Source organism: Mandrillus leucophaeus, unplaced genomic scaffold (assembly GCF_000951045.1).
Source record: "Mandrillus leucophaeus isolate KB7577 unplaced genomic scaffold, Mleu.le_1.0 Scaffold254, whole genome shotgun sequence".
Classification (NCBI taxonomy): domain Eukaryota; kingdom Metazoa; phylum Chordata; class Mammalia; order Primates; family Cercopithecidae; genus Mandrillus; species Mandrillus leucophaeus.
Window position 1 is genome coordinate 1,616,298 of NW_012102632.1, and position 22,872 is coordinate 1,639,169.

Below are 22,872 nucleotides of genomic sequence, written 5' to 3' on the forward strand. Positions count from 1 at the left end.
CCCGGCTAATTGTTTGTATTTTTAGTAGAGACGGGGTTTCACCGTGTTAGCCAGGATGGTCTCGATCTCCTGACCTCGTGATCTGCCCGCCTCGGCCTCTCAAAGTGCTGGGATTACAGGCGTGAGCCACCGCGCCCGGCTGGTCTCAAACTCTTAACCTCAATTGATCCACCCACCTTGGCCGCCCAAAGTGCTTGGATTACAGGCATGGGCTACTGTGTTCGGCCGATAAATTAATTTTAAATAATAAAAAATGTGTGTGCCACTTTTCGGTTTGCACACTTCACTGCACTGAATCCACAAAACATGCCCATGAGGAAACAGTTATTAGCCCTATTTTTACTGTGAGGAAACTGAGGCACTAAGTAACAAGACTGTGAGTGAGGTACCCAGGGCACAAAATTTAAGGCAGCACCCACTCTTGGGGTCATGCAAGTATTGAGTTGGCACTGGAGGGAGCGGGCTGCCTTAAATTTTGCACTGTGGGCACCTCACTTGCTAATATGCCAAACCTCACAAGTGGTAGAGCTGTGATCTCTCTGGCAGGCTTAGATCTCTCTGACTTCAAAATATGTTTTCATTACCATCAGGCCGACCTCTAGCCACTGCACCAGCTGCTGTGGGGAACACACAGACTGCCTGATGTCCCCAAGGAAATCTGAGTCCAATAGATCCCACTGGCCTCGAAGGGTGGCTGGGTTTTAAGAGAGAAGGTGGGAGGCAAGAGAATTTTCAGCCAAGGAGAACTGAACGAAGGGCAAGACATAGAAACAGTGTGTTTTTGTTATTATTATTTTTTTCAGAATCACAAAATATCAGATCTTGGAAAAGCTTTTCTTAAGGTCAACTGTGCAGTCTTGCTGCTTCCCCTTTCTTCCCAACCTGCTTCCTCCAATCTTGCCTAGGTTGCAAATGTCCTTGACACTCCCTGGCCCAGAGGATCTGGCTATGTCAGTGCATGGCAGGTATCCCGGGACCCACTGTGTATGACACGGAGTTGGGCACTGGGGGCAGACACAAGCAGGAAGAGGAGCACGTGAGAGCTCAGGGCCTGGGGAGGTGAGAGGCACCAGGTGACCAGAGAAAAACTGCATTTTTGCAATAGTGGCAAAAATGAACATGTGGAAAGTTCTGTTTCATCTTAGTCTCTCCCTGGGTTAATTAACTAGGTCATTTAGCTTTTGGCTGATGCGTTTGTCACCTGCTAAAAAGGAGGAGATCCTGCTTCTCTCACCTCTTGTGACCATAAACAAGACTGGCTTTGTTTTTCTGGCCTTGGAAACATCCAGGAGCATATTCTGTATCACCATTTTTACCTTTGATGAGTATGAAGAGATGCTCTAGCTAAGTCTGGGGATGACCATTGATTAAAGATTGGTGGCGAGAATTAGGAGTAAGACTGATCTTTGCAGCATGACAACATCTTCTCGTCGGTAGAGATGGAGGTTTGAATTCACCCTTGGAGGCACATGACTCTTACCTCTTAGATGACCATCTCAATAGACCTTGGTTTTGCCAAGAAAAAGCCAAAGGTCTTATTATGGAATTGGGAGTTCTGAATGCTTTCATTGTGGGAAGACTTTCCTAAGCTTCTGAGTAAGGGGACCACACTGCTGTTGGATCTTCTATTCTCTGAACCTCAAATAATGGAGAACTCGAACATGGGGAATGTATTGTCAAGGGAACTCTTTTTGTTGGAAGAAAACTAGGCCTTGAAATATGGCAACAGACTAATAGCTATAGAGTGTAGGGTTGGGTCCCTATGAAGGGTCTTGGCTTTCAGAGCTCTCAGCCTGGGTTTAATTGTGTTTTGGGACATTCAAGGAAGGGCCTGTGTCTGTGCTGGGAGCAAAGTAAATGCAAGAGTGGAGAATGTCTAAGGAATGCTGTTTTCCTGGCACCGAGAGGTGGTCTTCCAATCAACAATGTCTGGAGCCAGACAACTGGCAGAGCAAACACCGGGAAAGATTTGTAGACCACGTAAGCATTCCTTGAGCATTTCCAGAAGTATTTGGAGAGGGGAGGTTGGTAAAGAGCTAGACTTCCTGTGGTCAAGTGAACTGGAGGGATAAGATTATGGCTATTTCAGAATTAAAGCTGGAACATTCAAGGTTACGAGAGAAAATTAAAATTAAATCTGGAAAGAATGTGCTGTGGGGGATCAGTGCTTTTTGATTCTGTTGGACCCAAGGAGAATCTGCAACTTGAAACTTAATCTGGGTAAATCCTTCTCAATAACATTGAAGCCATGTGAAGGGAAGAGCCTTAGCCAAATAATGAGAAAGTTTTCCTCAGCCTTTGCTAAGTGCAGTACAGAGGCTCCTCCCTTGGATAAGGGCTCCTTCCTACAATGCAAGACAGAGGGCAGAAGTTCTGATCAGGATGGTGTGGCGGGGTGAAAGCACAGACAGATGGCCTGGGACTCAAGCTGACCTGGGATGTGAGCTTTGATATTCTAGGAAAAAGTGTTGTACAAATGTGGTAGCTCTTTTTATTGGCTGAAGGAGGATAAAACGGGTGGAAATGGCCTTTCTCAAATGCCTTTTTTTTTTTTTTTTTTTAGTCGGAGTCTTGCTCTGTCACCCAGACTGGAGTGCAGTGATGTGATCTCAGCTCACTGCAACCTCCATCTCCTAGCTTTAAGCAATTCTCCTGCCTCAGACCCCTGAGTAGCTAGGACTACAGGCACCCGCCACCACACTAAGCTAATTTTTTTTTTTTCATATTTTTAGTCGAGAGGGGTTTCACCATACTGACCAGGCTGGTCTCTAACTCCTGACCTCAAGTGATCTCCCCACAGCCTCCCAAAGTGCTGGGATTACAGGAATGATCCACTGAGCCCAGCTCAAATGACTTCTAATTCTCTATCAAGCATTTAAGCAGCCTCAAATCTTGTCTTGGAATGAGACTGGACATAAGGAAATAAATCTCACTTACCTTGCCTATTTCTCCTGTCTCTCCTGTTGTTCCCAAAGCCCAGTATCCCACTGGCTCAGCTGGTGAATGGTGAGGCCTGTGTATTTACTCAACACTTTCTTGATGGATGGGGCCAACTGAGAACATCAAGGTCCCCTTCAGATGGAATTAACTCCAATGAAGATTTTGAGCAAACACTGTCCATTCTATGAATGCTGGCTTTGATTTAGCTCAGTTGAGAACAAGGCCGTGCGTGTGTTCTACATCTGGGCTGGCCTGGCCTGCACCCCAAATCCTAGCTGCATCCTGTGCACTCAAGGTCCCTAAGGAAATTGACTGGGAAGTGAGGCTAGGGAGGCCAAACCCATCCCTGTAGTGGAGGCACACTCAGCCATGGCTGAAGAAGCAAGTTAAAGAGAAGAAACTCGGAAGCTGGACCCAGGAGAGAATCTGAGCCCTGGTTTTTGGGCAGATAGTAAGCCTCTGCTTCAGTCTCTAAAGTGGGAACAGTACTCTTTGACTGACCTACCTCACAGGAGGGCCATGAGAATCACAGCACGCAAGTGGCAAGAATGTCTGTGATCTATAGAGTCCTCTTCAAAACAACACGTTTCTATTTTCTATTTTTGCTGTGAGTTTGGTACCTGTATATCAATGGGACGATTGCAGATTTTTCCTGGGTGAGCTTTCCAGAGGTCTGAAATTTTATCCCCACCTTTAGTCTGAGATGCTTTATCATGATCGAACCACTCCGTCCACTCCACATCTAGGCAGAAAGCAAACAGCACAGTCAGACAGGAGGTTGCCTGTGAGGGCAAGTCACACTCAGTGTGTCTCCAAGCGTCCTCAGTACCATGGGAACTGAATATTATCTGTCTGTGGTTGCACCAGGCTGGGGCATGGATGGTTCTAATCAATCTGCCTACACTCCCACATTTTAATTTAAAAATGAGTTTCTCTTAATGAGTTTCTTACTTTTATAAAAGCAATTTATATTCTTTGTTATTGTAAAAGCAAATAAACCAAGAGAAAAGAAAGAAAGTCCGTCTGTAAACCCATTATCCAAGGACTGCAACTAGGATTGCTGCTTTCTGTAGTCCTTGAGTGTGGGCTATTTGAAGGGCAGGTTCTATTCCTATCTGCATTTCCTGTTCAGTGCCATTGCCTGCCACATCAAAGATACTCTGTGAACTAAGCTGAATGCCACAGACCCTGACTGAGGTGAAACTGAAATCTTAGCCAGAGGACAACATCCTTCTGGGCTATGGGCTAAAGTGGCTTGACTAATTAAAGACAACGTTTGGTTGCACATTTTTAGTTGATTCTGCAAAAATTAAAGTGGTCCTACTGGTACAAGAGATAAATCCTAGTTCTGCAAAAGACAGTGTTTTCTGGTCTTCTATCCCACTCTTAGGGGTCACCAAATTGTCTGAAACTCCTCACCTTGAACCCACTCGCTGGACAAAGAAACATTGAAATATTCTCCATGCTCGGTCTGGAACAATTTGAATACCCGGGCAGCAGCAGAGCCTCGATGTCCTGTCAGAGAAATCAGACCCTTTAGGAGCTGGATAGACCCCCAAATTCAAAAAGCTATGATTCCAAGGCAAGGAAATCCCCCTACACACATGGACATTGACTCAGTTCTTTAAAAAAATTTTTTTAAGTAGATAAAAGAAAATCAGGACATTCATTCACTTGGGAAGCAGATTATCATCCATTCTTTTGCTTCAGTTTTGACAGTTTAGTTCCAGCCTCCCAACGAATTCAGATTGTAGAACTCCAGCGTGTCTCATGGTCTGAATTCTTCCTTGGCATTAGAACTGCAGCGCTTCCCACAGCCTTTGCTGGGCAAAGGAGGCTACCACTGTGTCCAGAAAGCCCATCTAAAGTGTTGTTTTAGCTCTTCTTATTTTTTATTTTTTATTTTTTTGAGACGGGGTCTCTCTCTGTCACCCAGGCTGCAGTGCAGTGGTGCGACCTCCTCCCAAGTAGCTGGGACTGCAGGCGCCCGCCACCATGCCTGGCTAATTTTTTTTTTTTTCTTCTATTTTTAGTAGAGACAGGGTTTTACCATATTGGCTAGGGTGGTCTCGAACTCCTGATCTCAAGTGATCCACCTGCCTCAGCCTTTCCAAATGCTGGGATTACAAGTGTGAACCACCACACCCGGCCTCGTTTTAGCTCTTAAAGTACCAACCCTGCTGGCTCTATCTCCGTTCTTATCTTTTCTATGCCAATTCTAGGTTTTAGATTAAGTCAGTGAAGATTTCCATGAAAAGGTAAATATTATCGCAAGTGATGGGTCTTTGGCCAGCATTGGCCTTTGCCACTTCCATGTAAGGTGGCCAGTTAAGCGGCTACTCACTCATCTAGGCATTGGGAGCTGGACAATCACGCTCAGAGAAAAGTGAGCTGTTCAGAAAAGCCCTGCACCTCTTGGTCAGAGAGACACTGGAGGGAATCAGGCCTCCAGCCAGCTATGTATTACCATGATATTCAATATGGTCTTCCACTGAAGAAGATGGATTTCCTTTCACAGTTAGAAAACTCCAAGGGTGTCTGAAAAAAAGAAACAAATAACAAAAAGTAAAGTTCTGCATGAGTCTGAACCTGCACAGGGTGTGGGGGGATGGAACAGAGTTGAAGCAGCATCAGGTGGAAGAGGGTCCCTCCCTGCTGTTTGGGGGAAATTCATTCACTTGCTGGGCTTCTCTTCTCCAGAAGAAGCACCTTTCTTTGCAAGCACTCCTCTGGGCTTCCTTGCTCACTGGCCTGCCTGATGTTTGCTCCCTGTGAGTCTCTTCAGCTCCATTCTGGCAGAAGATGGGAGTATGAATCACAAATAAACAAACAAGCCAACAGACCTACCATACCTCCCGCCAAACTCAATTATGTCCTGAAGCAAGTGCTTGGATACCTTCAGGAAAACATGTTCCAAGAGAGAAAGGTTGTTTCTCTCATGCTCAGCTCCCCTAGAGTTGAGCTCGAGGAAAATACCAGAGGCTAACGTGACTGACTACCCTAGCCATCTGCCTTGGGCCGTGGAAAGGAGAGAAATCTCTCTTCTTCTTAATGGGGAGGGAAGCAAAAAACGGTTTAAGGTTTTCAAAAATTGTACATCCATCTTTCCTCCATGAAAGCACATGCTGCTTTAGGGCAGGAAAGTTTTCTTACCCCATTTTGTTTTAGGCATTTTGCATAATGCCTAATGCAGTAATGGGGTTCAGGACATGCTACCCCCCAAAATGGCAACTTGGCATATTTAATATTTCAAGCTCAAGGAATTTGTGAAATGGCAGGAAGGAGTTTCTGACTTTCCCCTGAAGCAGGTCTAAGACCTTTATGTGAGAGGGCCTTCCTTATTCTGAGAAAAAGATCATCCTTATCCCCAAACACAGAAGGAAGCCAAGAGGAAACTGAAGGAACAGAGACCTTGCTAAGTTTCCCCTGTTTACTGTGCTTAACTCAAGCCCCTTGTCCTACCACATTTTCCCACAGCTCTCCACTTCATCAAACCTCGTGTACAGATACTCAGGTTTAACTGTTTCTTTGGGTCCTTGTTTCCTTATGAAGGCTCCTGTGTTGTGTAAAACTTACTACATTTGTGTGCTTTTCTCCTGTTAATCAGTGATTTGTTGCAGGTGCTCCAGCCAAGAACTTAGAAGAGTAGAAGGAAAGAGGTTTTCCTCCCCTACAGTAGCCCTCTCTTACTATAAGCCATCAATCGATTTTGGTGCTGAATAGCTCTCTGTTATTCTTGTTTTGATCTCTTGTCTTGGAAAATGAGTCACTATTGAATGGTGTTTAACTGAGGTTGGGGATTTGACTGTCCACTTTCCTGCTTAAATCCTTCAGTAGTTCCCCATTGCCCTTTGGATAAAATCCAAGCTCCTTGGCACAGAATCGAAGGTCCTCTGCTCCCGCCCTCCTCCAGCCTCACCTCTCATCCCTTGCCCTCTCTCATATACTGCCACTGCCTGACCATCCCCACCTTCTTTGGGAGAGGCATACTTTTGCCCCTGGGTCTCCGAAGGTGCTGATCTCTCTATGGGAACTTTCTTGGTCTCATCCTCATGTGTTCATCTGCACTAAATTCCACTTGCCCGCTCTGTTGCTCTCTCATGCCCCGTCACCAATTTCCATTCATACCTGCCTTCCCCCGAGAGCTCAGGACACCTGGTCTAACTGAGTACCTCCCACCAGTATGTGTTCAATAATCATTTCCTGAATGTGTGAACAAATGAAGGGTCCAAGTTTCAGTTCTCCTACTGATTTTCGATGCTTTAAGTTTATCACTCAAAGAATGTCGACATGTAATTCCTGCCTACATATCTCCTTTGCCCATGTGAACCACCCTAGCAAAAGATGGTGAGTGCCCATCTTTCCAGTGGCTCTTGTTTATAAGGAGAAAATAGTTGTTAACATTTATGGAGTGCTTATTCTGTGCCAGACATGATGAAAAATATTTTGCTCATATTATCACATTTAATTGTCCCATAGTCCTTTGAGATAGCTGCTGGCATATCCTATTTTACAGACTCAGGACCAGGCAGAGAATGAGTCACTTGCCTGCAGTCACACCTCCTAGGAGGTACAACCCAGACTCAAACTCAGGCCACCGGATGCCAGATCTTGGGCCCTTAGCCACTTTCTTCTTCTGCTGAGGCCCTAAGTAGTCAGCTTCCTGGTGTTTCTAACTCTCACTGTAAATTAATAAACTGGCCTTTTGGTTTATAAAACAACAGAATGGAAGTGCACTTAGTGTTTGCTAACAAAGGAGACTTGCAATGCCAAGGTATCATTGTCATCTTTGGCTGCTTAAGTTTCCTGCTTGAGTTTCCCATCCAGAAGAAGTAGTCTCTGGGCTGTCGGAGAATGCACTCTGGAACCTGGAGCTCCCCTCCCTTGCCCAGGGAATTTCTGCCCAGCCAGCAAAATTGCTTTGCTCCAAGCCCAGAAAAGTCTCTGGCTTCCCTCTGATCTTGCTCCCAGATGCGGGAAGCTGAAGTGGGGAGCATCATAATCTCTAAACAGCCGTGGGACAGATAACCTCAACTTTCCACTGAGCTGAGATTTGATTCAACATGATGAAAAGGCATGCTTACCATGGACACATGGAGGGGAACAACACACACTGGGGCCTGGCAGGGGCGGGGGCAGAGGGAGGGAGAGGATCAGGACAAATAGCTAGTGGATGCTGGGCTTAATACCCCGGCGATGGGTTGATAGGTGCAGAAAACCATCACGGCACACGTTTACCTATGTAACAAACCTGCACATCCTGCACATGCATCCCGCAACTTTAAATTAAATGAATTTTTTTTTAAAGGTGTGTTTACTATGGGGCAAGCAGCGTCCTCTTGGTGCCAATGTGTGTGCATGCCAATGACAGGCATGATGCTGCACTCCAAGGCAAACAAAACACACACTAGAACATGTCAAAGGGCTGCTTCTCCTTGGGCATTTGGCTCAGCAGAAACATTTCACATAATCTTTGAAAAACTATCTGCCAATCCCCAAGCCATGACAAGATCCCTTTGCCAAAGAAAGGGAAAATGAATATTAGTTGTGCATTGGAGGCATGGCTCTTACACACAGTGGATACTCACTTAATATTTTGTAAGTGGCTGGCTGAATGAATGAGTTCATATAAACACAGAGCTTTTGTGTTTTTTGAGTGAACTATGCTTGTAAGAAAAAAACAAGCTTTCTTTAAGAAGAATCCCCAAATATGCCAAATGCAGATGTCAAATGCAAATGCCTGTATCCACCAGGTCATTTAGGATGGTACGGCTATGGGGAGAGGAGATGGGAAAGGTAAATTCTCAGTGGGATAGGGTGGCTTCAATGTTCCAGAGCCCAGTGGAAGCCGAAGTGAGGGGCAGTACCTAAATCCAAGGTGCAGGAAGTGTTTGCTTCCCAATTTGGTCATTGCCTTCCTGGCCATGTCATCCAGATTTCGAGAACCTTCATCATTCACTGCAACAGAAAGGATCCTGCCATCGGGCACCGCGTTCAAATACTGGACCAGACGTTCACTCTCTTTCTTGGATCTATAGGTGTCAAACCTAAAAAGGGCAGAGAGAAGAGATCTGAATAGTCTTGACAGACGCCAAAACAGAGAACTCTAAGCACATATCTGTGCTGCAACAACTAACATGCTATCCGATGATCCCAGGGCTACAATTCTTAAAGAAGGAAGCCTTTTCTTTAAAGAGCAAGCATGTTTCATTATTTTGCATACCATGCAGGGATAGCCAAGAAGAAGGGTTATGACTTGACCATAATGTTCATTCGCTAAGTAAAATGCCAAAGAAATGATTGCAGCAGTGAAGACTTCAAGCTCCAGGATATTGAGTGGGTCACATACTTGAGGTCTAGGCCTTTTGATGTTCCCTTTTCATCCTGGAGGCAGAGGGTCATGCCTCTTGCAAGAGCCTGACTTTAGGAGATAGTTCAGATAGCTAGGGCATTAGGAATTTATATCTCTGATCTAGACTAAAACACCAGTACTAGAATTCTTGGAAATGACATGGAGACTATCCCAAATCCCTTCTCCCACCTCTAGAGCAGCTTGCAGAGAGTTACTTGCAGAGATCCAACTTAAAGTTTATTTATTGACCTGTTAATGATTCTTATGATAATGCATCTTAGAATCATTAAAATGTAATCTTGATTCACACACTAGCAGTCATATAACATTTGAGTATTGTAAATGTTGTTGCATTGCTATTTTCTCCTGTTTACTTTTTAAAAATTATTTTACTTTATTAATTTAATAAATTTTTAATAAAGTAAATTAATTAATTTAATAATTTAATAAAGTAAAAATTATTTTACTTTATTAATTTAATAAATTTTTAATAAAGTAAATTAATTAATTTAATAATTTAATAAAGTAAAAATTATTTTACTTTATTGTGGTAAGAACACTTACGTTGAGATCCACCCTCTTAAAATTTTAAGTGTACTATACAGTATCGTGCAATGTTAGACAGCAGACCTCTTATAAGAGCAAGAACTAATAATCTCCAAATTGACTGATAACCTACCCTCATGCACATAAAATATCCATGAAATACAAATCACACACAAAAAATCTAAACTTCTGGTGAGAATAATTTACAAAGCAAAGACACAATTTTGTAATGATTCAAACTCTTCCCCATGTAAGGATAAAGATTTTATGCAATTACAGTGGAAAGTCCTAAAGAGTATGTCTTGGAACTTAAGGAAAATAGTTCTAAAAGGAATCTGGAAAAGTAATCTAAGGAAGTTTTTGGAAAAGAAAAACAATGTTGGTACCAGTGGTAGCTGGATAGCTGCTCCTGGGTCCTCACACTTGTTTCTAACTGTGGCACAATCTGGTCCAGTCCCACCTAAGCTCGCACCCTCCGCTGACCTTCCCCAGGAAGCTCCTGCTACAAGCCTAGTGCTTCTCAGTGACTGCCTCACCCACCCACTCCTGTCTTCATCATTCCTTCCCACCTTTTTTTACCTGATCAAACACCTACTACCTTTCAAGAGCTGACCTAAGTTCCTGCTTCTCTGAGTGACCTTCTCAGATGACTTTTGCTTGCATTTACATGTGTGCGTGTGTGTGCGTGTGTGCTTATTAATATCTTTACTCATACCCATTCATCTATCAGATTATTGAGATCTCCAACACATACTTTAGGTAAAAGATATTCGGAACAAACAGACATTCTGTCCTTGCCATCTCCACAGCATCTGTCCAGATCACTTCTCATTAACAGGTCAGTAAATAAACTTTAAGTTAGATCTCTGCAAGTAACAGTGTTGTACTTAAGAAACAGCACCAAAAAGATCAGCACACAATTGAAGAGGCCATCCTCCCTAGTATGAAGGCAGGGGCTCCCTGACATACTTTGTGTCAATCAAGGCGTCAGCTGTTTCCTGTGGGCTCAACCTTGCTCAGTCTCAGGACAAGGCAAATGGCTGTCACTAGGCAGCCCATGGAGGCAATACAGGCACACCTGGGTTTGAATCCCATTTCCAACACGTTCCAACCTTGTGACTGAGTAAATTTAGCCCTGTGAGCCTCAGTGCTTTCATCTGTATAAGGTGGATAATAACAGAACCTGCCTCACAGAATTTTGATGAAGATTGAATATATTTGACAGGTAAAGTGATGAACAGTGTTTTGCGGGGAGAAAGTCCAGTGACTATTAAAGGTACTAATGTTTACCAGCAATGTTGGGTGTCTGTGAGCACCAGCAGGCACTTCAGCTCCTGCCCACCCTGTCCCTGACCACAGCTGGCTCCTGCTGCCTTCATGGTGACACCCACAGCTTGGGAATTCTTGAGGAATGCCTGTCTCGCTCCCCCAGCAGCCCCAGGATTGCTCTGTCTCTGCTTGTCTACCACACCTCTGTCCTTCCCTCTGAAGGGCCAGGATGAGAGCCCCTGGGATTGCAGGGAAGGTCCAGCCTTGGCAGAATCTGCCAGCTTACACCTGCCCATGCTGCCTTCCAAACATCTCACAGGTACATCCACTAACCGTCACTCCTTTTGGGTCTCACCACTGCCATGTCTTGCCTAGACCACAGCAGAAGCTTCCTAACCCCCTGCACCGTCTTTGCTTTTGCCTCCACAATTAAAACCATTCTCTACATAGCAGCCAGAAAGTTCTTTTAAATCAGCTCATGCTCTTCTTAATGCCTTTCAGTGACTTTGCATCCCACTTAGACGAAAACCCACCTCCTTATCATGGCCTCCGAGGTCCTGTCCCATCCCCATTTGTAACTTCCAAGTGACTGCATGCTGCTCTTGCGCCACTCGCAGTGCTCCCACCACTCTAATGGCCTTTCCTTCATTTGAGAATGTCATGCCCTTTCATACCTCTGGCCTTCTGCACTTGTTCTCTCTCTTGAACACTCTTTCCCTGACATAGCCTCACCCTTCATTTCTCAGCTCACATGTTGCGTCCTTACACTGCCTTTCCCTGACCACCCTATCCAAAGTGGTCTTCGCTAGTTACACTCTAGCATCTCACTCTGTCTTTTTTCCCACTTACTACCAATTATCACAATCTGAAACTACGTTATGTGTACGTATGTGTGTATGCTTGCTCCTCTTCAGTTCAGCATCATTGGGCCAATGCCTGGGGAAGGACAGAACTCCTTGAAGGCAGGGATTTCCGTCTGTTTCATTCATGCTGTTCTCCCAGCACCTAGAGCAGCACCTGGCCAGGAAGCACACTCAATAAGCGTACTTTGAATGAATGAGTATACGTTTAAGTGAAGGCAAACCTTACCGGTCAGAATGGATGACTGTGCCTGATTTGGGGTCGATGACGTGAACAATAACTCCACGGTGGCCCCAGCTTCTTTCAAAAAAATAGCCTCCTTCTGCCATGCCACCTGGGTGAAGGGTCTTGTTCAGAAATGTCCAGGAGAGCTTTTTCTGTCCATGCAATTCAAGAGTGCCTCCTCTACCGACCCCAATGTACTTCAGACCATAGTAAGGATCTGGCTGAATACCTTCATCAGCCCTGCAAGAGAAAACAGCTCCCCAAAGTTGGCTGACACATCTCTTTTACTGGATACTGAACCCAGAGGGAACCTAGGAGTCACAGCTCAGCTCCCTGACTCCCCACCATAGCCATCATAGAGCCAATTACACTTTTATCACCTAAGGTCAGCAAAAATAACACTAGCGGCAGGGCATGGTGGGTCATGCCTGTAATCCCAGCATGTTGAGAGGCCGAGGCGGGCAGATCACTTGAGGTCAGGAGTTCAAGACCAGCCTGGCCAACATGGTGAAACTCCATCTCTTCTAAAAATATAAGAATCAGCCAGGTGTGGTGGAACACGCCTGTAGTTCCAGGTATTTGGGAGGTTGAGGCACCAGAATTGCTTGAACCAGGAAGCAGAGGTTGTGGTAAGTTGAGATCATGCCACTGCCCTCCAGCCTGGGCCACAGAGCAAGACTCCATCTCAAAGCAACAACAACAATAACAACAAAAACATTAGAAACCCAATCTTCCTAAGCCAGACCAAAATAAAGCCCTCAGGGCCAAGCAGAAGTGCCAATTATTAGTTCACAGGTTGGCACGTCTTCCATTCAGTTCTAAGTGTTTTGTATTTTGGTCCATATCAGATGCAGAATCACCTGGACATGAACTGCATACCTTTGTGCATTCCTGGCTCTCACTTCTTAGCACTCTCAATTGTTTAAAGAGGGAACACAGCCAGGGGGCAAGTACCACTTGGAATTTTCCTGTATCTTGTCCATCGTAGCCTATTATATAAACACTTGCAGAGCCTCCCTGAACATGATATGATTGGAAGATAGCTGAAAGGCTGGCAGACGCATCTCTAAAACAAGTATAGCATCCAGGCCACTATAAATAACATGCCTCATGGACTTCAGCTCTCCCAAATCACCATGTCTGTCTTGTTCATGATCCCCATCTGGCAGGACAGAATGATTCCTATCTTACAGGCAAGTCTTGCCCTCTTGCCTCTCTCTCTGTCTTGGAAAGCCTCCCTCTTGTCAGATCCATGGGTGGCATTTGATCTGTAGGAGTGGTCTACGCACCTTCCATACAAAATGATGGTGAAATTGCCCTGGAAAGGGCAGAGGGCACTCCCAGCATGCAGCTCTCCTCCGTTGTCAATCAGGATGTGCCGGGTTCGCAAAACAATTGGCTCATTGTGGTCTTTAATGACTAGCTTGCCTGAAGAGGTAGCATTGGGGGGAGGTTTAATAACACAGTGTTAAGGGTAAGGTTATATCAGAGCCAAGGGCAGACTCCCTAAGCAACCCCCATCTCACCGGGACAGGCAAAAAGGCACATCTTCCAAACATTTCTATGCTTGGTGTACTTACAAGTACAGTCATCCCTCAGTATCTGAAGGGAATTGGTTCCAGCACCTCCCACAGATACCAAACTCCATGAATGCTCCAGTTCCTGGTTCAAATGGCATAGTATTTGCATATTTGCATCTAACCTATGCATATCCTCCCATATACATGAAATCATCTCTAGATTGCTTATAATACCTCATTCAGTGTAAATACTGTATAAATCATTGTTAAACTGTATTTTTAGGAAATAATGACAAGAAAAAAGTCTGTACATGTTCGGTACAGGTGCAAATTTTCTGGAATATTTTCAATCTGGGATTCATTGAATTCATGAGCAGAACCCACAGATACAGAGGGCCGGCTGTAATTCCTTTTCTATGCTGTCTGCTTTACAATGTGTAAATAATGTCTGTCTGCTCAAATGCCATCACTGCATGTACTGCATTCAATGACCAGGCCTCTAAAGGTAAGATAAGCAGAATTACGCAAAACACCAATAAGGAGTTTCCTCTATAAATGCTCCTTTCACTAAGATTGGACCTCCGACAAGCCATTCCTAACAGCTCAGAACTGACGGTTATCTCAAACAACCAAATGCCAACATGAACCCAAATCATGTGATGTTTATTCTGTCCATCTGAGCTCATGGCAACCTGCATCCTATCTGCTAAGTTGTGGGGCAGTGGAGGGAAGAGGGAGCAGCAGAGAGAGATTGGCTTACCTCCCTCTGAGATGTGGATGGAATAGACTGTGGCAGAAGAGGTGAGCAGCAGTGTCTTGCCCTGGCTGATATGCACATGGTAGTCTTGGTCATGGCCAGGGTTCCAGGGTTGCAACTCAGGGCTCTGGTCAGGGCACCCAGCAGCCACTGCCAAGGACAGAGAGATGTCACTGTTCCCATCTACCAGCCTCACCAAGCAAGAATGCTACAGGCCAAAAGGGGGACTCCCATGCATCTTTAAGGCCCCTGCCTTTTCTCTGTTAGAGCTAAAAGAAAGACCTTAGAGAGCTGAGAAACCTCCTGACATAGGAGGCTGGAACCTTGGGGACCAGTCATATATTTTGCATGAATTCATCACATATCTGTGAATAAGTCACTTCCCTTTTCTGGGTTCAGTTTTCCCATTTGCAAAATAAAGGGTAGATAGATGGCTTCTCAGGACATTCCAAACTCTGAAGTTACGCGATGATTTACCTAGACTACTCAGATTCCAAGATATTCTGTCTTCTGGAAAGCAACATTTGAATAGCTAATAAAGCTCTTTCCCTTTCTGCATGAGAATTAGACCTTTGGTTAATTTTCTAGCTCTGTTCCCCTGGAAACCTGAGAAAGACAATATTATATAAATTGTTACCTAGCAACATTGTTTATAACAAAGTGACCCCTGATTGGTGAATGTCATCTAAACTGGGAGGAACTATAGTTTATATTTATACGTGGTGGAGATGTCACACTGTAGGCTTGCCTGAGTGTGGTGACTCTTATAATGGGACATTTTGCAAGAACCCTGAAAGTTACATCTATGGAGTTGCTACGAGCTCCAGTGGGGCATGAGGCTTCTAAGACACAGTGGTCTCCACACTTGTCCAGTTACAGTCTTATTTTCTTTCACCTGAGCTGTCACCTGGAGAACCAAAGACAACAACTTCTGGATGGCTGTCTGGAAGGCTGCCAGGACCACTCCCATGGAAGAGAGGAGCCTGATGCTGCTCTGATGGCATCTGTGTTTCCCATTCTATATTTTCCAAAGGAGCCTGATGACCAGTGTGACATGTGGTCACCTAATGAGTCTGATATGTTTAGTTGAGTCTAAAAAGACCTGGGTGGGATGGGTATTGCAGAGGCACTTCTCCCTGACCTCTGTAGAAGCACAGGAAGAAGTCTCTATGTTCACATGGCTAACAAGGCTTGAGTGAAGAGGACTGGTGCTGTCACAGGGACTGGAACAATCTCCATCAATAGCATGGAAAATTCAGAGGCAAACAGGTGGGAAGAGACAATGGACAAAACAAGATGAGAATAAACTGGCTCTGAGAACAAGCCCCGGTGCCCTTCTTTTTTCTGTGACCAGAAGGGTGTGAAGTATGAAACAGTAGCTTTCAAAATAACCTAGGGTGGTGGTGAGGAGGCGGGAAGCTGACGTGCAGGTAAGCTCATGGCAGGGCAAGGTTTCAGATGAGAAACTCTGGGACAGGTACTGGAAGGAATGGAAGCAAGCTCACAGGTCAGGCCCTGAAGAAGGGAGTCTAGGAAAGGCTGTGTCTCTCAAGCAAAGAGGGTGCCACGAACCCTGGGAGGAACTCTGGCTTCAGCGCATGATATGGTGGCTGTGTCCCCACCCAAATCTCAACCTGAATTGTAGCTCTCACAATTCTCATGTGTTTTGAGAGGGACCCAGTGGGATATAATTGAATCATGGGGGCGGTTTTCTCCATACTGTTCTCATGGTAGTGAATACATCTCAGGAAATCTGATGGTTTTATCAGGGGAATCACCTTTTACTTCATTCTCATTTCCTCTTGTCTGCTGCCATGTAAGATGTACCTTTCGCCTTTTACCATGATTGTGAGGCCTCCCCACTCATGTGGAACTGTGAGTCCATTAAACCTCTTTCTCTTTATAAATTACCCAGCCTCGGGTATGTCTTTATCAGTAGCATGAAAACAGAGTAATACAATGCAATTACTGGCATGTCAGTTCTAAATGCTCCTTGATTTTTATTCAGCTATCTCCAGAGTAAGAGTGTCTGTCCCATATTTATATACGTCAAGGAAAACTCGAAGAAAGTTCCCCCTTCATCTGCACTCAAAAGCACCAGATACAGACCCCACACCCACACTGAATTGTCCTTTTTGCCCATCCAAAGGCAGCTACTGGCCCTTCTATTCTCTGCAAAGCGGAGTGTAGGCACTCAGTGTCCGCTGGCTGGATCTCATCCTCATCCCCACTTCCAGCCCCATAACAACCCTCCTCTAGGCTCCCTCTGCCTTGCTGTCAGCCCTAGCACAGGCTTTGGATCTCTTTCATTAAGAAAAGAATTTCATATATTTTAGAGTTTCACCAAAGTAGCTCTTCCAGCTATTGTAAATATCAAGGGGCTCAAGCAGTGGCAACAAAAGGAAACAATTTGGGAAGACGTGGGTTTGCTCATCAGTGGACTTTCCATTTTAATGTAAGAGCAGAGTTGCCAGCGGTGGGGTGGGCTCTCTGCAGTGATACTGAGCAGCCAAGGATGGTCTTGAGGGCTGGGCTGCGAAACCCACTGCTGGTTTTATCTCCAGACAGGGTCAGGTGCTTGGCTGGCTTCCAGTAGAGGCCAGTCAGAGGCCCCGGGCTGCCTTCCATCAAGTCCTGGACAAGAGTGTCAGGCTCCAAGGTGGTGAATTCCCAGCCATGTGGTGAACATATGTGGCCAGCTGAGGATCCCAGTGGTCCAGGCAAGGAGCCATGAGTATGCTGGAAGGAGCCATTGCAACTCCACTGGACAAAACCTTGCAGCCTTGTAGTCCACATCTGCCAGGACAATCCTGACTATACTTTTCACTCTCCAAGTGCAGGAGTTTGCATAGACTTTGCATCTGGATTTGAAATTGGTCAGTCTGACCTGTGTGACCACACATCCCAGCTCTCCAGAAGCTCTGACACCACCGCTAAAGCACAGCAGGTGCAACATTGGCCTTGAATGGACACTCCTTTTTTGGAGCTGGACATTTTCCTCTCAGTGAAGGCCAGTGTCGTGGCTTTTCATTTGTATGAATCAGAAAGTGTCTAAAGAGGGTCAGGGCTTTTGCTGAACTATCACCATGGCAACCACCCTCACTTTCCCAGGAGAGGCCACTAGAAGCGGGATTGAGAGGGAATGCAAGCCCGACCTACTTGGAGCATGAATAGCAAGGGTTGGCTTCTACATCCCTCTGACATCAGAGAAAAGCACAGGCCAGAGGAAACCAGAAGCTCAGCCCCTTTCCACATGGCTGATATGCAAACAGCAAGAGAGGTGCCAGGATGCGGGAAGAAATAATCAAGGGAAGTACCTGAGGGCTCCCCTCCAAGGTGGATCACCTTTAGGGTAAGTCACCCTAAAAGATGAACCCAAACCCAGTTCCTGGCACAGAGTCAATGCTCACTCTGTGTTTGTTAATTCAATAAATGAAAGAAGGATAAATGAATGAATTCAGGTAATATAGCCAGTTGTTGCCTGGAAAGTTAAAATATGGACTACTGGCTGGGCATGGTGGCTCACACCTGTAATCCCAGCACATTGGGAAACCGAGGCTGGAGGATCCCTTGAGCCTGGGAGTTCGAGACTAGCCTGGACAACATAGTGGGACACTGTCTCTACTAAAAACTTCTAAAAACAGCCAGGCATAGTGGTGTGCATCTGTGGTCCCAGCTACTAGGGAGGCTGAGATGAGAGAATCTTTTGAGCCCAGGAGGTAGAGGTTGCAGTGAACCATGATCATATCACTGCATTCCAGCTTAGGCAACAGAGTGAGACCCTGTCTCAAGGAAAAAAAAAAAAAAAAAAAAAGCTACTTGCTGTGTCCCCTAAGGATCAGAAATATTCTTCAAGAAATCACAGTGAAGGAATTTCACTAGTTATCAATTATTTTCTTCTATCAATGGGTAGAGAAAAACAAAATATAAATTTGATGTAAGGTTCTTTATTCTTATAGAAAAGCATCCAACTCAATGGACATAAAAATAGCATTAATAAAAGAGTAATCAAAGGTGATTATAATATTGTAGCACTAAACCCCCATCTGAAATTAAAAAATTGTCCCTGTCTCTCACTGTCTTCTGTCCCAAGTTTGGATGATCTGATCAGTGTTTCCTGTAGCCCAGGAAAACTTAACCTTACACTTCTAGATGTTAACTGAAAATCACTTGAAGAAAAAGTTGACAATGTTGAGACAGAAAAATAGATCTCAACCTGGCTTAGAGCATCACAGCTGAAAAGTACTTTAATGTACCCAGATCCTAAGATACCAAAGCAGGAAGGGAGCATTGAGACCAGGTGGTCCAGACAGAGTTGGAAAGATATCTCTCAGATATGTGGGGTTTTATTGTTTTTCAGCCTCTTAGAGTGGTTTTTACATTTTGAATTCATTGGTAACATTTAAAAACTAGGGAGATTTTACATAAAGCTCTAGATTTCTAGTTTCTCTGAAAAATTCAGATCCTGCAAAAGGGGATCCACCTTCCCACAGTAGTAATTGGCTAGAACTGAGAAAAGTGTTTCCCTACCTGGTCAGCTTCACTCATTTGTATCAGGTACCTGGCTCCTGTAGGCACTGAGTTTGCAACCCCTGATTCTAGTCCAATCCCTTCATCTTGTGGATGATGAAACTGAAGCCCAGGATGAAACGTGTTGAGGACCAAGGAGTTTAGTAAGGTGGGGCCAAGGCCCAGGCACCCTGACCCACTCCTATGGCTCCTTCTCCTGGCTCCCCCAACAGCAGCCTTGCTCCAGTGAGGGGCCGTGCCTTCCATGCTGAGATACAGAGGTCCATCTGTTTGCAGTGCTCACCTGTGGATGTGGCCCCAGGGAAGCAGGTCAGTGTAAGCCAGCTGATTGTCAGCATAGCCTTGAAGGAGAAGTCCTGCCTCCCAGCAGCTCCCATCCTGGCAGCGTGCTCCCTGAAAGAGAAGCACACAGAGTCAGACATGCAGCCTTGGCAGGCTGGAATCAGTACACAGGGCTGACACGGAGACAGGCAGTGCCAGAATGTGCATACTCCAGCCAGCCCACACTCCAGTGCAGCGTCCTCACCAGTGGCTTCCCCAGCTGCCACAGCCCAAGGCTGGGCAGACTGGGGCATGAAAACCCTACCGTTGTCCTGCCTGTGTCCTGCAGCTCAGAGACCGAATGATAGATGGAATTTCATCCTTGGCACTCAAAACTCCCTCCCCTCCAGAATGAAGCTTTTTTCTTAAGTTGAGAAACAGAGCAGAACAAAAATATTCCCACTAAACATGAGCTGGGTATTAGATTCCACCAACTTGCTGTGTGATCTCAGATGATCTGTTTAATCTCTCTGGATCTCAGTTCTCTAACCTTTAAAATGAGGGTGTGGACTGGATGATTTCTAACCTTTACATTATCAGTCTATGCTTCTAATCCAGCCTTGGATATTAATATTGAAAACATAAATATAGATGCCTGCATGTTATAAACCCTCTTCTTATCTATCTAGGAAGAAGATGTGGCAAAGATAGCTAATTGTCCCCAATATTCATTTTCTTCTCCTTCCTCAGTAGCAGAATCCCTGGTTTTTATCTGAGCACACGGCTACCTAGAATAAAGATTACATTCCTTAGTCTCCCTTGCATTAGTTGTGGCCTTGGAATTCAGCTCTGGCCAATATAGCAGAAGTATAGTGTCTGAATTCCAATATAGCAGAAGTATAGTGTCTGAATTCCAGGAAACTCCCTTGAATGAAGGACAGAAAGACTTTCTTCTCTCCCTTCTCCTTCCTGCTAGCTGAAAGGAAGATGTGATGGCTGGGTTTTCAGCAGCTATCTTGGGCCATATAGTAGCAGCCATGCATGCACCGAGGATGCCAATGCAAGCAGAGAGAAAACTTAGTTCCCGACCCTGTGTAGAATGAAAACAGCCCTAGATGATGGACTCGTTTTATTGAGAGAGAATTAAACTATTTTATTTTATTTTGTTTTGTTTTATTAAGACAGAGTTTTGCTCTGTCACCCAGGCTAGAGTGTAGTGGCAGGATCTCGGCTCACTGCAACCCCCACCTCCTGGATTCAAGCAATTCTCTTGCCTCACCCTCGCCAGTAGTCGGGATTGCAGGCATGCACCACCACACCTGGCTAATTTCTGTATTTTTAGTAGAGACAGCGTTTCACCATGTTGGCCAGGTTGGTCTCAAACTCCTGACCTCAAGTGATCCAAAAGTGTTGGGATTACAGGTGTAAGCCACCATCTCTGGCCTGAATTAAACTTCTAGTTTATTAAACTTCGATTTTATTTAAGCCACTGTTATTTTTTTCCCTTTTACTCATATAGAAGTTTACTATGGGAATCTGTCTAGGTAAACCTCAAGACAGGAACTTAATAAAGGAAAAGATGTGAGATTTCCTTTTCAGGCTATAATATCACTCGGAGAGATGTCTTTGTTCAAGTCCTCTGTAGCACACACAGAGAACTTGGATGAGCTTTGGGGGTGGCCAGCTGCAGCTTCTATGCCATCTCCCCAATTCCTCCTATGAATATGACTGTAGTTGTGCCCAGGAACAAACAGATACTCTCCCACACTGAGAAAAGGGCCCAAATCTATCTCACCCAGCCCAGGCTCCTCCCTTTGAACAAGCTCAGTGAAAAATCTGATCACTCCTGACCTTTCGGTTCAAAGTGAAGCTCTTTGTGCGAGTTCAGTGAGTTGGGACAGCCAAGGGGTCTGAAAGGAGAACACTGGGCCTTCTGCCTGGTACCTCCCACACAGGTGTGCTTGGGAGGCCGGGGGAGGGAGGAAACGATACTCCCAAAATCAATGCTAGCCGTGTCCTCTTAACAGCCACCCTGCCTGACCCAAGCCTGCTTTGTGGAGAACAACAGGGCCCATTCTAGTCGCTTCAGCCAGATTGCTGAAGTCACGCATCACAGCATCTGGGAATGGCTCCTTCCCCATGGCCCCCAGAAGAGGAGTGCTCCATTTTATGCTCCTTGCAATAGAAAGAAGGGGACCCCAGGAATAGGAGCATTTTATGGTCCTCAGAGAAAAACCAGAACCCTGGTTTCAGATCTCCACCAGTTTAGAAAAACCAAAGGTATTAATAGTTTGCTGTCTGCTGCCAAAGGGCCCCAAATCATCATGGCTTCAGAAGAGCCCTTCCTTGGTAAAGGAAGATGACAGACAGCAAGGTTGGAGGCGGCAGGGTATGGGAGGTAGGTTGAGTGGGGGTATCCCTCCTGCCCTAACTTGTTGGGTGACCCTCATTAAGACATTTCTTTCTGTGGACCTCAGACTTCCCAGGTACCAAGTGGGGAGGTTGGTGACATGGACACTGAATCTCTGATGTCTTCTAATTATATCACAGGTGATTTCAAAGACCAAAAAATAGTCACTTTCTGGATAAATGCAAAAATAATTCCACATGGAGGAATAATGCTCAACCTCCTTTTCCTAACATTTGTGAGACCTTCTGCTATGTCTCAGAGCCAGCTGTCTAAGCCACTGGGGGCAGAGAGATTGCCCTGCCCAAAGAGGCTAATCCCACATTGCTGAGCAAGGGGTCATCCGTGCTTTCTTGCCCCTGAGTAGCTTCCAGTGCCTGAAGACACATGTCCAGAGAAACATTCTGTTGAAGTGAATCCTAAAAGATGCCCAAATTTCTCTTGGGAATTCTTTCACCAAGGGAGGACAGCATTCTCCATTGGCCATTAAAAGCTTTCTGGCAACAAGAACTGGGATTCCGCTTCTTAGCTGGCAAGATAGTCTTGAAACAGTTCCCAGCTGTTGAAGGCCTCAGAAGAGCGCACGTTAGCTAACAATGCTGGAAGTCTCTGCAGGAAGCTGTTAGCTGGAGACTGGTTGACCGCTGTCCTCACTGGGTTAGAGGGCTGCTCAGAGATCGAGCCATGAGGACCTGAGCTTGCCTGTCCCTTCAAGGGTGCAGCAAACTCCTTCAGCAGAGCCTGTGCAGAAGAAAATGCAGGCACCCGTTTCCGAAAGCCAGCACTTTGGGATACTCCACAAGTCTTCACAATAACAAGCTAAAATTTTCCAGAAGTTCGGCTGCCCCCAGATCCAACTGCTACTCAGTCCCCGTGGTTGCTGGGCCTCACTGGGTCAAGAGATAAAAGAGCAAAAACAGGGCCAGGAGGCGTTGCTTGCTGGCGTCGCTCTCTGCTCCTCACTGCCATTGCTCACCGGGCACCTGAGTCTCTGCTCTCCCTTCAGGTAGCCCTAGCCCCAGCTGCACCGGAGTCCAGGGCTTGTCACCTGCAGAGCAAGGGGAGACAGGGAAAGAGAAACCAAGTGTTACAGGAGCCTCCAGAGAGGCTGCAGAGCAATGGCACTCCCATGGCATCCTCAACCTTATGGGGACGAGGATTCCTGCTGTCCAGAGAGGCTATGGAAGCTAGGATCTTTTCTAGG

General features: G+C 45.5%; 1 protein-coding gene across 3 annotated transcripts in view; it reads right to left on the reverse strand.

The window, feature by feature from the left end:
• The window catches only part of CEMIP (cell migration inducing protein, hyaluronan binding), a 174,061-nt gene that overhangs the window by 59,223 nt on the left and 91,966 nt on the right, over nt 1–22,872 (reverse strand). The window contains exons 2-10 of one of the 3 annotated variants that reach the window (XM_011983690.1): nt 19,527–19,685; nt 19,284–19,393; nt 14,474–14,620; nt 13,483–13,621; nt 12,197–12,433; nt 8,808–8,987; nt 5,408–5,478; nt 4,360–4,455; nt 3,561–3,682 (exon numbers count right to left, since the gene is read on the reverse strand). In XM_011983690.1, coding sequence (XP_011839080.1) covers nt 3,561–3,682; nt 4,360–4,455; nt 5,408–5,478; nt 8,808–8,987; nt 12,197–12,433; nt 13,483–13,621; nt 14,474–14,620; nt 19,284–19,377 — 1,086 coding nt within the window. In that variant the 5' untranslated portion in view covers nt 19,378–19,393; nt 19,527–19,685. The remainder of the gene's footprint in view (nt 1–3,560; nt 3,683–4,359; nt 4,456–5,407; nt 5,479–8,807; nt 8,988–12,196; nt 12,434–13,482; nt 13,622–14,473; nt 14,621–19,283; nt 19,394–19,526; nt 19,686–22,872) is intronic. The other 2 variants (XM_011983691.1, XM_011983689.1) reach the window with 2 other exon arrangements.